This window comes from Mesoplodon mirus (assembly GCF_964341445.2).
Source record: "Mesoplodon mirus genome assembly, chromosome: 4".
Lineage (NCBI taxonomy): Eukaryota > Metazoa > Chordata > Mammalia > Artiodactyla > Ziphiidae > Mesoplodon > Mesoplodon mirus.
Window position 1 is genome coordinate 178,075,088 of NC_138979.1, and position 14,333 is coordinate 178,089,420.

The 14,333-nt window shown below is 40.1% G+C and overlaps 1 protein-coding gene across 4 annotated transcripts in view; it reads left to right on the plus strand.

The window, feature by feature from the left end:
- The window catches only part of UNC79 (unc-79 homolog, NALCN channel complex subunit), a gene marked incomplete at its 3' end in the record, with an annotated part of 213,226 nt that extends 199,155 nt beyond the window's left edge, over positions 1-14,071 (plus strand). For all 4 annotated transcript variants that reach the window (XM_082619521.1, XM_082619522.1, XM_082619523.1 and 1 more), the window contains 3 exons: positions 1,685-1,762; positions 12,203-12,244; positions 13,871-14,071. In XM_082619521.1, the coding sequence (XP_082475647.1) occupies positions 1,685-1,762; positions 12,203-12,244; positions 13,871-14,071 (321 nt within the window). The remainder of the gene's footprint in view (positions 1-1,684; positions 1,763-12,202; positions 12,245-13,870) is intronic.
- Positions 14,072-14,333: the final 262 nt, after the last annotated feature.

The window sequence follows — 14,333 nt, forward strand, 5'->3', positions numbered from 1 at the left end:
ATTTTGATGAAAAACAATGCAAACAAATAAATTCAGTAAAAACCATTTTTGTTTTCTCTGCCTAGTGCCAAAGGAAATTTATGTGAAACTTCTACCTTTAAGAGTTGTCTTGTGCTATAAAGTCAGAGAGTGAGGAGGGAGATTTATATTATTTTTGGATTCTAAGGCAATTTGGAAAAACCACAGCCAGTTAAGTCATCTCTTTGTGGTGTTTAAGAGCAGATTGACTGTACGGGTTAATTCTACTTAGGGCCCAAAGCTGAAAAGAGTCTCACCATTTTGAGTTGCCCTCTGAGGACCTAAGCTCCTCAATCTTCAAATCCAGTTCCATTTTAATGTGGATGGCTCACCTTGTTGGAAAATATCTGAGGTATGGATAGCATGAGCCCACTTCATTGAACAAGCTTTGCTTAGTCCTACGGAGTCAAGATTGGAGGGTGTATGGAAGGAATTTACAAGGGAGTCCTTTGGTTTAGTTTGCTAATTTGGAGGAAGATTCTCAGCTGGGAAAGCAGCATCCAGTGTCTTGGTTATGGGGGCTTCATCAGTAGAATTCTTATCTGTGAAGGGCAAGGGGCCTGGAAGAATGCCATAATGATGATTCCAATGTGCCCAGAAACCCAACAATTCACTGTCCACCAATGCATGCTGGAATGGTTTTGACTGATTAAATATTAGTCTAAGAAATATTTTCTTTTTGTTGTAACTGGAAAGGGGATTATATTTTTCCTTTAGGGAAGCACTTTCTTTTCTTTAGAGAAACAGATATTATAAGGCAGTTCTGTATGGAGAGAGATGTTTGAATTCAACTTAAAGGAAATTTATGTGGAAACTTTAGGGTACACCAACAGTTCTGACCACCGCATAGATAATTACATTCATTAGATCATAGAGTCTGGGACTGAAGAAGCACTTGGAGGTCAAGTATTCTATTCTGCTCTTCTGCAGACGATGAAACTGGGACCTTAAATTTAAACTAGAGATTCAGAGTTTCCTTCTATTGTTGCTAGTTTTTTGATACCATTAATACCTCTCCTCCAAATGTCTCTTAATATTCAAATGTTGGAAATGAATTTGTTACTGGTGAATCTTGTACAAATGGTGTTACAAATGAATTTGAATTAATTTTAAATTCTGAAAATTTTGTTAAACTACATAAGCCAGTCTGGTAAAATTCCCCCCTGGAGTGTTTAAAATCTAGCCACAGGGATTTCTGATGAGGGGTATCATTTCTATGGTATTTTTAAACTGTCGTAAATATGACTGCCTTGTTCCACGGAGAATAAAGCCTCAAACACAGATGGTGCAATAAATGAAACAGCCACTCCAAGTGAAGAAACTGTGGAGAAAGGATCGATCAAGATGGAGAAAAGACCAAAGCCCAAGAGTTCTGCAGTTGGAAATGAAGGAAGCAGAAACCGTTTATCCTCTGGTGTGAATCGCAGAGTGGTGCAGATTAGTGAGATTGATACCTGAATTCATTGGCAGCCCCAAGTTAGATGAGGAAGGCATGGCAACTGCGAAACCTCTGCAGCTTATAAAATTCAGTTTCTGGTTGAAGTTTTAGAGAGGAGTAAATACCTCTGGTTGTTGTGCAGAATGTCCTCATGGGCACAGGGCATGTGGCTGCAGACTGTTTCCGTATCACCTTGAGTGGAATTGATTTTCCTGTTTGTTGTTTCAGATGGTAGAAATGGTGTGTCTCCATGTGATTAGTTTAATGGAGGCATTGCAAGAATGCAATTCAACAATTTTTGTCAAGGTAGGAAAATCTTATGATTTCTATAGACCATTTCTTGCTTCTAAATACAAATGTGGATTTATTTTGAATGTACCTTCTGAAGAGGAAAATAAAACTGATTTAATTTTCACATTCAAAGTTGGGGCTGGAGGAATCGGGCTCATATAGCAAGCCTTCACCAAATAGTTATAGTATAATTTTTGCTCTTGCTCCACCACTGTGACCAACTCTAGCTGGGTTCAATATGTCGCACCATGATTGCATACAACATAAGGAATTAAAATATTACCAGAAACATTGATCTGGAGATGACCCTAGAGTCATATAAATTGTTTGGTGGAGCCTCACCTTGCAAGATATCCAGACAACCAAGGAAAATACTCTGTCATTGTTTGACTTGGTAGCTGATACTTTTCTCTAAGATAAATTAATTTAGTTTCTAATATTACTATTCTAAATCACTGTACAGTGTGTGAAAGTAATTCAGGTATTTGTTATCTATCCAGGGACATCAGAAACATCCTAGTGTGATAAAAAGATAAAAGAACAAAGGAGAACCTGGTTGCTCACTCACTTTCTCTTTTTATTTCCGATCTTTTTCCTTTCCTTCCTATCATTCCACCTCTCTGTTTCACTGATTCTTTGTCCTTCCTCTTCTTGTACCACTTCCTTCTTTGCCTTCCACGTCTATATTCCATTATCCCAGCCACCATCACCACCCGCCTCCCCCCTTCCCCCCCTCAGAGTGCATCAGTTTAGAACCTTATAACTTCCTATTTCACTCCTTGGTTGACTCCCTTCAATAAAGGACATTTGTAAAGTTAACTCACACAGTGCTGAAGAAAAGCAACACATTTTTAGGGAAAACTTGACTGTTACCAGAAAACTGCAAGGTTGTTGGTTCAAATGGGATAGATATAGCGTATCTAGCTTGACAGTTAATAGCAAAAGTCAACTGGGAGAAACTACATGACTGACACATGGGTGATCATACCTGATTTTGTTTTTTACAGCTTTATTGAAGTATAATTTATACACAGTAAACTTTACATATGTAAAATGTACAATTTGGTATCTTCACATCACACATATTATACCCGTGAAGCCATCCATCACCACAGTCAAGATAATGAATATTGTCCTCCCCAGCTAAAGTTTTCTCATACACATTTGTTAGTCTCTATTCCACCACTTCCTGTACCCCACTTCCTCATCCCCAGGCACCTACTGATCTGCTTTCTGTCATAATAGCTTAGTTTGCATTTTCTAGAATTTCATATAAATAGATTCATACAGTAGTTATGCTTTTTTCTGCCTTCCTTCACTCAGAATAATTATATTACCATTAATCCATGTTACATGTATCAGTAGATTATTTTATTTCTGAGTAGTATCTATTATATGGATATAACACATTTCGTTTATCCATTCATCAATTAATGGACATCTGAGCTGTTTCCAAAAGTTTTGAGGCTATTACAAATAAAGCTGTTATGAATATACATACACAAGTCTTTGTGTAGCTATAGGCTTTCAGGTGTGTTGGATAAAAAATACCAAGGAGTGGAATTGCTAGGCTGTATGATATGTGTATAACTTTTAAAGAAATTGGCAAACTGTTTTCCAAAGTGATTGTACCCTGTTACATTCACACCAGCAGTATGCATTCCAGTGCCTACACATCTTTGTCAATAGTTAATGTAGTTAATCTTTAATTTTAGTTGTTCTAAGAACTGTGTACTGCAAAATTGCATTTTCCTTTTGACAAATGATGCTCAACATCTTTTCATGTGCTTATTTGCTATCCATATATCTGCATGGTAAAATGTCTATTAAAATTATTTGCCCATTTAAAAAATCAAGTTGGTTTTTTTCTTATTATTGAATTTTCAGATACAAGTCCTTTATCAGATATGTCATTTGCAAAGATTTTTTTTCTGTGTTTGTCTTCTCATTGTCTTCACAGTGACTTGTGAAGAGCAGAAAGTCTTAATTTTGATGAAATACCACTTATCAAATTTTTCTTTTATGAATCATGCTTTTGATGTTGTATTTAAGAAAATCTTTGCCTAATCCAAGATCACAAAGAGTTTTCTTTGTGTTTTCTTCTAGATATCATATATGTTTTCTTCTAGGTGTTAGTTTATATCTATGATCCATTTTGAGTTAACTTTTGTGGATGTGTGTGGTATGGATTGAGGTACTTTCTTTGTGTGTGGATATCCAATTATTCTAGGATCGTTTGTGAAAAATTCTATCCATTGAATTGCCTTTGCACTTTTGTCAAAAATCAATTGACCATTCATGTATGGTTCTACTAATGGATACTCAATTCATTTCTATTGATCTGTTTGTCTACCTTTGTACCACACTGTCTAAGTTACTATAGCTTTCTAATATGCCTTGAAATCATGTAGTGTTACTCCTCTAAATTTCTACACCTATTTCAAAGTTGTTCTGGCTATTTTAAGTCCGTTGCATTCTAGATACGTTTTAAAATCAACTTGTCAATTACTACGAAAAGCCTGCTGGGAATGTGGGTTGCACTGATGTATACATCACTTTAAGGAGAATTGAGACGTTAACAATATTGAGTCTTCCAATCTTTGAACAGAGTATATCACTCTATTTATTTATGTCTTCGTTAATTTTTTTCAGCAATATTTATAGTTTTCAATATACAGGACTATAATATTTTGTCAAATTTATCCGTAAGTGTATAGTAGTTTTATAGTATTATAAATAGTATGGTTTTTTACATTTAAATTTTTGGTATTTTATTGTTAGTATTTAGAAATATAACTGATTTTTGCCTTTATACCCTGCAATCTGTTAAACTCATTAGTTCTAGTAGCTTTCTTGTAGCTTTCATCAGATTTTCTCTGTAGACAATTATGTGATGTGCAAGTAGAAGCAGTTTTCTTTCTTTCTTTTGAATTTTTATACTTTTTATTTCTTTTTCTTGTCTCATTGCTCTGGCTAGATCCTCTAATACAAGTTGAATAGAAGTCATGAGAGTTAGAAACCTTGTCTTGTTCCTGATCTTAGGAAGAAAGCATTCATTAAATATAAATGTTAGCTGTTAGTTTTTTATAGATACCCTTTGTCAGATTGAGTAAGGTTCTCTTCTATTCCTAGTCTGCTAAGAATTTTTGTCAGGAATAGATGTAGGATTTGTCAAATGCTTTTTCTACATTTATTGAGATGGTCATTTGATTTTTCTTTTTTGACTATTAACAGTGAGATTCATGGATTGATTTTTGAATGTTAAACCAACCTTATATTCCTGGGACAAACCACTTGGTCTTGAAGTATTATTCTTTTATGTATTGCTGAATTCTATTTGCTAACACTTTAAAATAATTTTTTTACATCAGTGTTTATGAGGGATATTGGACTGTAATTTTCTTTTCTTGTAATAACTATTTTTGGTTTTGGTATCAAGGTAATGATGGCCTTATAGAGTAAGTCAGGAAGTACTCCTTTCTTTTCCATTTTCTGGAAAAGTTTATATATGTTTGGTATTTTTTTTTCTCCTTAAATATTTGGTCAGATTCACCAGTGGAACTGCTTGGGCTTGGAATTTTCTTTGCAGGAGGGTGTTACACTACAGATTCAATTTCTTTAGTAGATACAGGGCTATTTAAGTTATCTGCTTATTCTTGAGTGATCTTTGACAGTGTGTCTTTCAAAGAATTTGTCCATTTCATCAAAATAGTTGACGTTATTGGCATGAAGTTACTCATAATATTCCCTTATTATACTTTTAATATTTGTAGGATCAGTAGTTATGCCACCTCTTTCATTCCTGATAATGGTGATTTGTGATCTCACTTTTATTTTTCTGATCAATCTGGTTAAAGGTTTATCAATTTTAGTGAGCTTTTGATTTAAAACAATGACAACAATAACCAGCTTTTGGTTGGTTTTCATAGATATTTTTCTGTAGTTTTTGTTTCACTGATTTCTGTTCTTTATCAGTTTCTTTCTTCTGTTGACTTTCAATTTAATTTGCTCTTCTTTTTCTTGTTTCTTAAGGTGGAAGTGGAATTCACTGATTTGGGATTTTTTTCTTTTATAACATAAGTGATTAGTGATATAGATTTCCATCTAAGCACTGGTTTAGCAGCATCCTACAATTTGGTAGTTCTGTTCTCATTTTCGTTCAGTTCAGAATACTTTTTACCTTCCCTTTTGCTTTCCTTTTTGACCCATTGCTTATTTAGAGGCAGTAATTTTGTTTCAAAATATTTGAGGCTTTTCTAGAGATTTTCTATTATGGATTTTTAATCCAATCCCGTTATGGTCAGAGAAAATATCAGTACTTTGTATAATTTGACTCAGTTTAAATTTATTGAGTCTTGTTTAGGATATTGTCTATCTTGGTAAATGCTGTGTGTACTAGAAAAGAATATGTCTTCTGCTGTTGTTGAATATAGTTTCCTATGTCAGTTGATTCAAGCTTGTTGACAGTATTGTTCAATTTTTTCATGTCCTTCCTTCTTTTTCTATCCTCTTAGTCTATCAGTTATTGAAAAGGGGTATTGAAATATCTCCCTAATTTATCTTTTCAGGTCTACCAGTTTTTGTTTCACATATTATGAAGCTATTATTAGGTGCATAAATGAATTGAAATTATGAAATGGTTCTCTTTATCCTCAATAATATTCTTTGGTAATAATAAAGGCAGTCCAGCTTTCTTTTGACTAGTATTAGTATGGTATATCTTTTTCTAGCCTTTTAACCTATCTGTGTCTTTTTATTTAAAGTATATTTCTTATAGGAAGCATGTAGTTTGGTATTGGGCTTTTTAAAAAATCCAATCTGACAATCCCTTTTAATTTGGGATTTTTAAACCATTTTCATTTAATGTGTTTTGTGATATCATTTGGCTTAAAATATCTTGCTATTTGTTTTCTTTATTTCCCATTTGTTCTTTGTCCTTTATTCCCTCTTTTTCTACCTTCTTTTTTTTTTTTTTTTGCGGTACGCGGGCCTCTCACTGTTGTGGCCTCTGCCGTTGCGGAGCACAGGCTCCGGACGCGCAGGCTCAGCAGCCATGGCTCATGGGCTCAGCCGCTCCGTGGCATGTGGGATCTTCCTGGACCGGGGCACGAACCCATGTCCCCTGCGTCGGCAGGCTGACTCTCAACCACTGTGCCACCAGGGAAGACCTCTACCTTCTTTTTGACTAATCGAGTTTTTAATGATTAAATTTTGGATACAATTTCCACTTTTTCGTCTAGATTCTTAAGGTGGAAGCTGAGGTCATTAATTTGAGAACCTTCTCCTATTCAGCTGTCAGTGTTTGGCTTTCTGAATTTCCTCCTAAGTACTGCTTTGGCTGTATTCCTCTGAATTTTGATGTATTCTCATTTCCATTCAGTTCAGAATACTTTCTAATTTCCCTTTTGACTTCTTTGATCCGTGGGTTATTTAAATGTGTTTTTCAGTTATCTTATTAGCTATATGTCTTAGCTGTTGTTGTTTTAGTGTTGACTTAAGAGTTTATAGCCGACATTTTTAACTTAACACAATCTGCCTTCAAGTAATAATATACCACTTCATGTATAGTATGAGAATGTACAAAAGTTTATTTCCATTTCCAGACTTTGTGCTATGATAGTCATCCATTTTACTCCTACATATGTTATAAACCAAACCATATTTTTTTTTGCTTTAAACAATTATCTCTCAAAGCAATTTAAATTTTGTTTTATATTGATTTATATTTTCTATTATTGCCATATTTACATTTTTTAGTTTTCTTCATTCCTTTCTGTAGAATTAAGCTTCCATCTTCCTTCTGCCCAAAGGACTTTCTTTACAACTTCTTGTGTAAGTCTACTGAAGCTTAATTCCTTCAGCTTTTGTATGTCTCAGAAAGTCTTTACTTTGCCTTCATATTTGAAAGGTATTTTCAGTGGTTATTGAATTCTAGGTTCAAAGTTTTTTTTTCCCCCTAGTATTTTAAAGATGCTATTCATCCACTGTCTTTTTGCTTCCATTGTTTCTGAGAAGAAATCTTTGTCATTCTTATTTTTTTTCTTCTGTATATGATACGTCTTTTTTCTCAGGCTGCTCTGAAGATTTTTTTCTTTACCATTGTTGCTAAGAGATTTGATGATGATATGCCTTGGTGTAGTTTTCTTCATGTTTCTTGTGCTTGAGTTTGTTGACTTTCTTGGATCTGTGAATTTATAGTTTTCATTATATCTGGAAAAGTATCAGCTATTGTTTCTTTAAAATTTTCTTGCATACCTCTATTTAACATACTCAGTATTTCCTCTACCTTCTTGACCATATTGAATATAGTTATAATAACTGTTTTAATGTCCTTGTTTACCAGTTCTGTTCTCTGTATCATTTGGGGGTCTTTTCTAGTTACTTGATTTTTCTTCTCATTATGGATCACATTTTCCTGCTTCTTAGCATGCCTGGTAATTTTTTATTGGATTCTTGACATTTTGAATTTGACTTTTTGGGGGGCTAGATATTTTTTATTCCTACAAGCATTCTTGAGCTGTGTTCTATGCCATAGTTGAATTACTTAGAAACAGTTTTATGCCTTTGAAACTTGGTGTTAAGCTTTGTTAGGTAGGATCGGAGCAGCAGTTTGTCTAGGGCTACTATTTCTTCACTGGTAAGGTAATATCCTTCTGAGTACTCTACTTGGTGTTCTATGATTTGCAAGATTTTTCCACTGTAACTAGTGGAAACACAAACTATTGCTATGTGATTACCAGGGATTTTTCCCTCTAATCTTTTTAGGTTATTTTTTCTTCAGCCTTGGATAATTTTCTCACATGTGTATACTGGTCAGTATTGAGCTGAAGACTCAAGGGGAACCCTTTACAGATCTTCAGAGAGTTAGCGCTCTCTCTCGCTCTCTCTCTCTCTCTCTCTCTCTCTCTCTCCAGCTCTCTCCTTTCCACTACTCTGCCTTACAAACTCTAGCTCCCTTGGCCTCCCTGGACTCTCAGCTCCATCTCCTCACCTCAGGAAGACCACCAGACTCTACCTGGGTTCCTTCTCCCTGTGATACTGCCTGAAAACACTTTCTAGGCAGTGAGCTAGGATAGCTGTAGGGGTCACCTTGTTTGTTTCCTCTCCCTCAGTGATCCCTGTCCTGCATTGCGGATGCTTAATGTCTGAAAATCATTGTTTCATTACCCTTCATCTGGAATTATAGTTTTGTTTTAGGCAGGATTGTAGATCTGGTCTTTGTTACTCCATCTTGGGTGAAAGAGAAAGTTTCATGACTAATTTTATTTTGAGGGCTGGAAAAAGCATGGAGTGAAATGAATATAGTCCAAATGAGCAGGAAGTCTTCAATTTATCCCATAACATAAACCAAGATAAGAGGAAAAGTATCCCTTTGATGTTGATGAAAAACAACATATTTTTTTAAATGTCCTTCAGTTTTCTGGATATTGTTTTTGGAGAAGAAAAAAAACCAACCAATTTTATTATAACATTACAGTGCCCAGAATAAATTACATCTAATTCTTACTGACAGCTTTGTAGGAGCCAGTAGCAAAAGGGTACTGAAATGAACGTTATTCAGAACAGTCAAATTAGCCTTCCTGACATAGGATGACTGCTGGCTTGTATAATACTGTGCTTCACAATGAACTGTCACCTGATGCCTTCAGTCAGGTTCGTAAATCACAAACCTGAAGGCCTCTTGCAGGTATATTTAGAATCTTATGGTCTTGTGTTACAGCAGTGGGGAAATAACAAAAGCACTTCTAAAATCAGCCTCAGTATTCCCCTTGATTGCCTCATAAAGGCCCTTAGCCCCTAGGGCAACCCTGGGAAAGGTATCCACCCAGGGGCAGAGTACTCAGTGTTCCCTGGTCTCAACCCTCCTCCTCCCTCAGGATTCTTAACAAGAGGTTAGTTCAGGTATTTCCCAAACATCAAGAGGCATAGGGGCGCGCTTCCATATTAAATGGGTCAAAAGACAACAGAAGTCTGTAGGCGTTAGGACCCCTCAGGGCTTGTTTTTGCCCTGCAGACAGTAGGGAGAAGGCGGTTAGACTAACTTATTTTTTCCATTCAGAATATGAAGATGAGCCAGTCCCCTTAAACGCCAGAGAGTGCACCCTTATCTGCCACCGACCTTCGTAATCCCACGGTTTTACTATGAGGGTGGGTAGCAGGGGAGGCATGAGAGGGTGTCATTTTCTGATTGAGTTTAAGTCCCATCACATCTTCTGGGACACACCATACTCCATTTCCAAACACAATAGTCATGTTAGCGACAGAGTATTAAATGGTTGTGATAGAAACACTGTGTTTAGGAATAAACATCAATGGAAGTCAAATTAGCAAATTGTTTGTATCTATAGAACGTTGAAAGCAGAACGGCAGCCAGATTTAGCCTTGGGAACAACAGAATAGAGAGGAAATATAATTTATCACCTCGGCAAGTTTTTTTTTTTTAATGATTTGATGAATTAAATGAGACTAGCAGCTATGGCCGTGACTAGTGAACAGAGAGGTTATTTACGTGCTATCCCCCGTCCCAGCAGGCTCTCCTGATCCTCTCACTTTGGTCATTGCATTGCTGTGAACAAATCCGAGGCTCACTTTTAACCTTTTCCCCGATCCAAAGAGCAAACTAGTCCTCAGACCCTCACAGGTTGGCACTGCAGGCAGCATCCTTCTCCATCCCGGAAGCTGTCCCTGGTCTTATCTGGACCATGGAGGCAGCCTCCACACTGGGCGCCTGCCTCCGTTCTCCATGTCCTTCCACATCCTAGTGTCCAGACCGCTGCCACAGTGACCTTGCTGGAACACCATTCTCCTCACGGTGAATGGGGCTTCCCTCATCAGAAAGCATACTGAATTTGGAATAAAACCCAAATCTCCTTATGTGGCATCCTAGATCATCTGTGGGTAGATGGTGAGAGACCTCACTCTGCTTTTCTAAGCTTGTTTTTCATGACCCTGTGCTAAGAACCTCACCCTTCAGCATCACGTGAACCTCCACTGCTTCCTCACCTCTCTGCACACTCCCACCTCTGGGCTTTGCTTCCTTGAGTGCCCTTGTATTAGTTTGCTAGGCTGCTGAGCACTGCGAATTGGGTGACTGAAGTAACAGAAATGTATTGTCTCATGGTTCTGGAGGCAAGAAGTTATGAGATCAAGGTGATGGCAGAATTGATTCCTTCTGAGGCTGTGAGGGAGCATCTGTCCCAGCCTCTCCCCTGGCTCCTGGGGGTTTGCTGGCCATCTTTGGCGTTCTTTGGCTTGTAGACCTCTGCTTCACCTTCATGTGCCACTCTCCCTGTGTACCTATCTGTGTCCAAATTTCCCCCTTTCTATAAGAACACCAGTCATATTGGATTAGGGGTCCCCCCTACTCCAGAGTGACCTCATCTTAACTCGCTACATCTTCAATGACCCCAGTTCCAAATAAGGTCACATCTGAGGCTGTGTGGGCAAGGACTACAACGGCTATATGAGAGGACACAGGGCAATCCATATCAACTCTGTTGGAGTCGGGTCAGAAGGAGCATGGAGTGAAATGATATGATGCATTTGAGCATATTAAAGATCTGAGCAGTCCTGAAAGAAACTAACATTTCCAAACTTATTAGATCATAGCCCTCCTGCCCCATTTAAATCCCACCCAACTAGAGTTCTGTGGAATACACTTTGGGAAATGTATTCTGTCCCTGACTTCCGGATTTATGAGGCCACGAACACAAGTCAACACTTTTGTTCGGAAGGGCTGAAGTGTGGCGAGAGACCAAAGTGGGCAGAGGAGAGCCGCTGCTGGGGGAGCTTGGGCGGGGCACCTGTGACCACCTAGGAAGGGTCTCAGGGCAAATCAGAGACAGCCGAGGGGCATGGCTCCCCAGATGCCCAGGATTTGAGAGCCTTGCTCCCGGCTGGAGCAGGGACCCGCTGCTCGCCTGCCCGTGCACCCACGCTGCTGAAACCCCGGCCTGCACTCACTCCTGCTGTGTCTCGTCTTCCATATCACAGCCAGGCAACTTCAGGGCTTGTCTTTGTCCATCACTTAAGCATTTTAACCGCTTCCCAGTGATCTTTTCTTAACGACCACAGGCAGAGAGCTTCACCATGCTACTTGGAGACTCTGTTCTAAAGATCCCGTGGAGGAAATTCTATTTCAAGAAAGAGAGGATTTAATTAAATAAATACACATTTAATTTCCCATGCTTGGTAGCTTTCAAGAGACAATCAGTCATTTACGGTGTGTGTTTCAGGCACTCATGGGGTGCTTATTAACCTCCAAATGCCACCAGCTCAGCAGGGTTTGGCCTCAGAGAGACGTTTGTCTGATAGCAGAGAACTCGGCAGTGGAGGCCTACATCCTTTTGTGATGTTAAAGGGATTCCGTGTGCCTTGCTTTGCCAGGCAGTAAGCGGAGCTTATGTGGGAGAATGGAGAACAGTAATAATGGGCCTTCTGTGTTTCTCCATACAGCTGATACCTATGTGGTTGCCAATGATTCAGTCAAATATCAAGGTAAGTCACCCCCGGGTGGACCGGAAGCTCAGTTCCCTCCAGAGAAGCTCATAACATCCACAGGGCTCCACAGGGCTCCACTCATTACCTGTTCCTGGTCTCTGGGGGCTGATAATGCAGGAGACCCTGCGGGACAGGTAGGGGGCCTGTGGGCCGAGGTGAAAGCAGGAGCCGCTGTCCTACTACTCATGGTTGACTGAAGGGGGAGGGGGAGGATCCCAGGGTCTGGGCGAGGCTCCGCTACTGACTAGAACACAGGCTGAAAAGCTACTCTACCTTCAGAGGATACCCATGGGATCCGGTCCCAGACATGTCCAGTGCTATTTCCTGGCCACTAGGACTGACCTTCTGTGATGGGAAGAATTCTATTAAGAGAGGAAAACATTCAGTGAATGACAGACTTGAACGAGAAGGGACCTGCCCACTCCCCCCCTCATTCTATATAAGAGGAAACATAGGATCAGAAGGAAGAGTAACTTGGACAGGGTCCCACAGCCAGGGAGGGGAAGACAGAACGTATTTCTCACTGCCAGGCCCCGCCTTGAGTGACGCATTGTCACTGCAGGGCCAGACATACTCCATGGCTGTAGATCTAGTTACTGGGGCTTAACATTAGGATGGCAAAGCTCACCACCCGCTCCATCCCAAACTGGGTCCCGTCTAAGGCACTGGGAGTATCAGGGAGGAGGCGGAGAAGATGGAAGCCTTGTTGCTGGATTTCCTCCCAGAGTAGGGGAGGGATGCTTGTGGAAGGAGGGGAGGTGACTTCAGGGGATACCAAGAGAGATATACAGCTGTCAGCAGTGCCCACAGGCTTTGAGTACTGGTTCATGGCCTCACTGCTGTTTGTGGCCACCGGTAGGGCCAACGGCTCTGCTGAAAACCTCATTGAACCACTAGCTTCTATTGTGAAAACTGCTTGGACTTTCACCCCGAGGCATTCCAAACTGCCCTCCCCCGCTTGGCGGGCATCTGTGGCAATTTGACATTGCCCAGAGTGCTACGCGGAGGCCAACAGAACTTCATGGAAAGCTAAGAAGACTAAGAAGAGCTTACAGCCTAGCTCCTTCGTGTGCATGAACGTGAGAACAGAGAGACTATAATCATGATGAAAATGTCCTGAGCCCTTCCTATGTGCTGGCTTCTGTTCTGACCCCTCTGTTAAATCACTTATCTTTACAATAACCCCATCAGGTGAGTGTTACTCTCCCCACTTTGCCCACGAGACAATCCAAACACAGACCGAAAAACCTTGTTCCCCAAGTTGTTTACAGAGGACCCAGGGAGCCTGGCAGCATTGCCCGTGACACCAGGCCTACATAGCAAACAGCTCTGGGGGGACAAGTCTAAGTGTCAGCCCCCGCCCTGGTGTTGCAAAGAATGAGGCGAGTTGGGAGGGGCATTATTGGATGGATTTGGGCCAGGTGGGCTCTAAGAACATGGCATCGGCCCACGCCCTCCGCCCTGAGCCCTCCCCAAATCTGGGAGTCGGCCTTCTTCAGGCCAGACAGCTCCCGCGCCACGTGTCAGTTCCGCCTGCGGAAGAAGTCCAGGCCGGCACTCCCTGGGTTGACCTGGAACCCGAGCAGGAAGGAAACTAACCTACCATCTTGCCCTTTCTTACAGCACTTATCTGCGGGACTCCAGCTTCGCCTCCAGGCCATTCAGAACAACGTGAACCACCACAGCCTCAGGACGCTGCCGGGCTCCACCCAGAGCAGTGCCAGCCTGGCGGCCCTGCGCAAGTGGCTGCAGTGCACCCAGTTCAAAATGGCCCAGGTGGAGATCCAGTCCTCAGAAGCAGCCTCTCAGTTTTATCCCCTCTGAGCGGACTCCTCGGCTCTCAGTGTCAACACTCTGGTTTAGCAATAATGGGTTTCAAAACAAAACAATTCGATCCAAGCAGGTTGGGGAACCTATTGGTACTGTACATTCTCTTTCTAGTTTAGTAAAAGACGTGCAAAGGCCGGAGAGGGCCAAAATGAAGCTTTCTTGCTACACATTTCTGATGACTCCTTGGGCTATCTGATTAAGTGTTTCCTTACATTATTTTTTAAAAACCAAATCATTTTTCTTTAACTAACTTCTA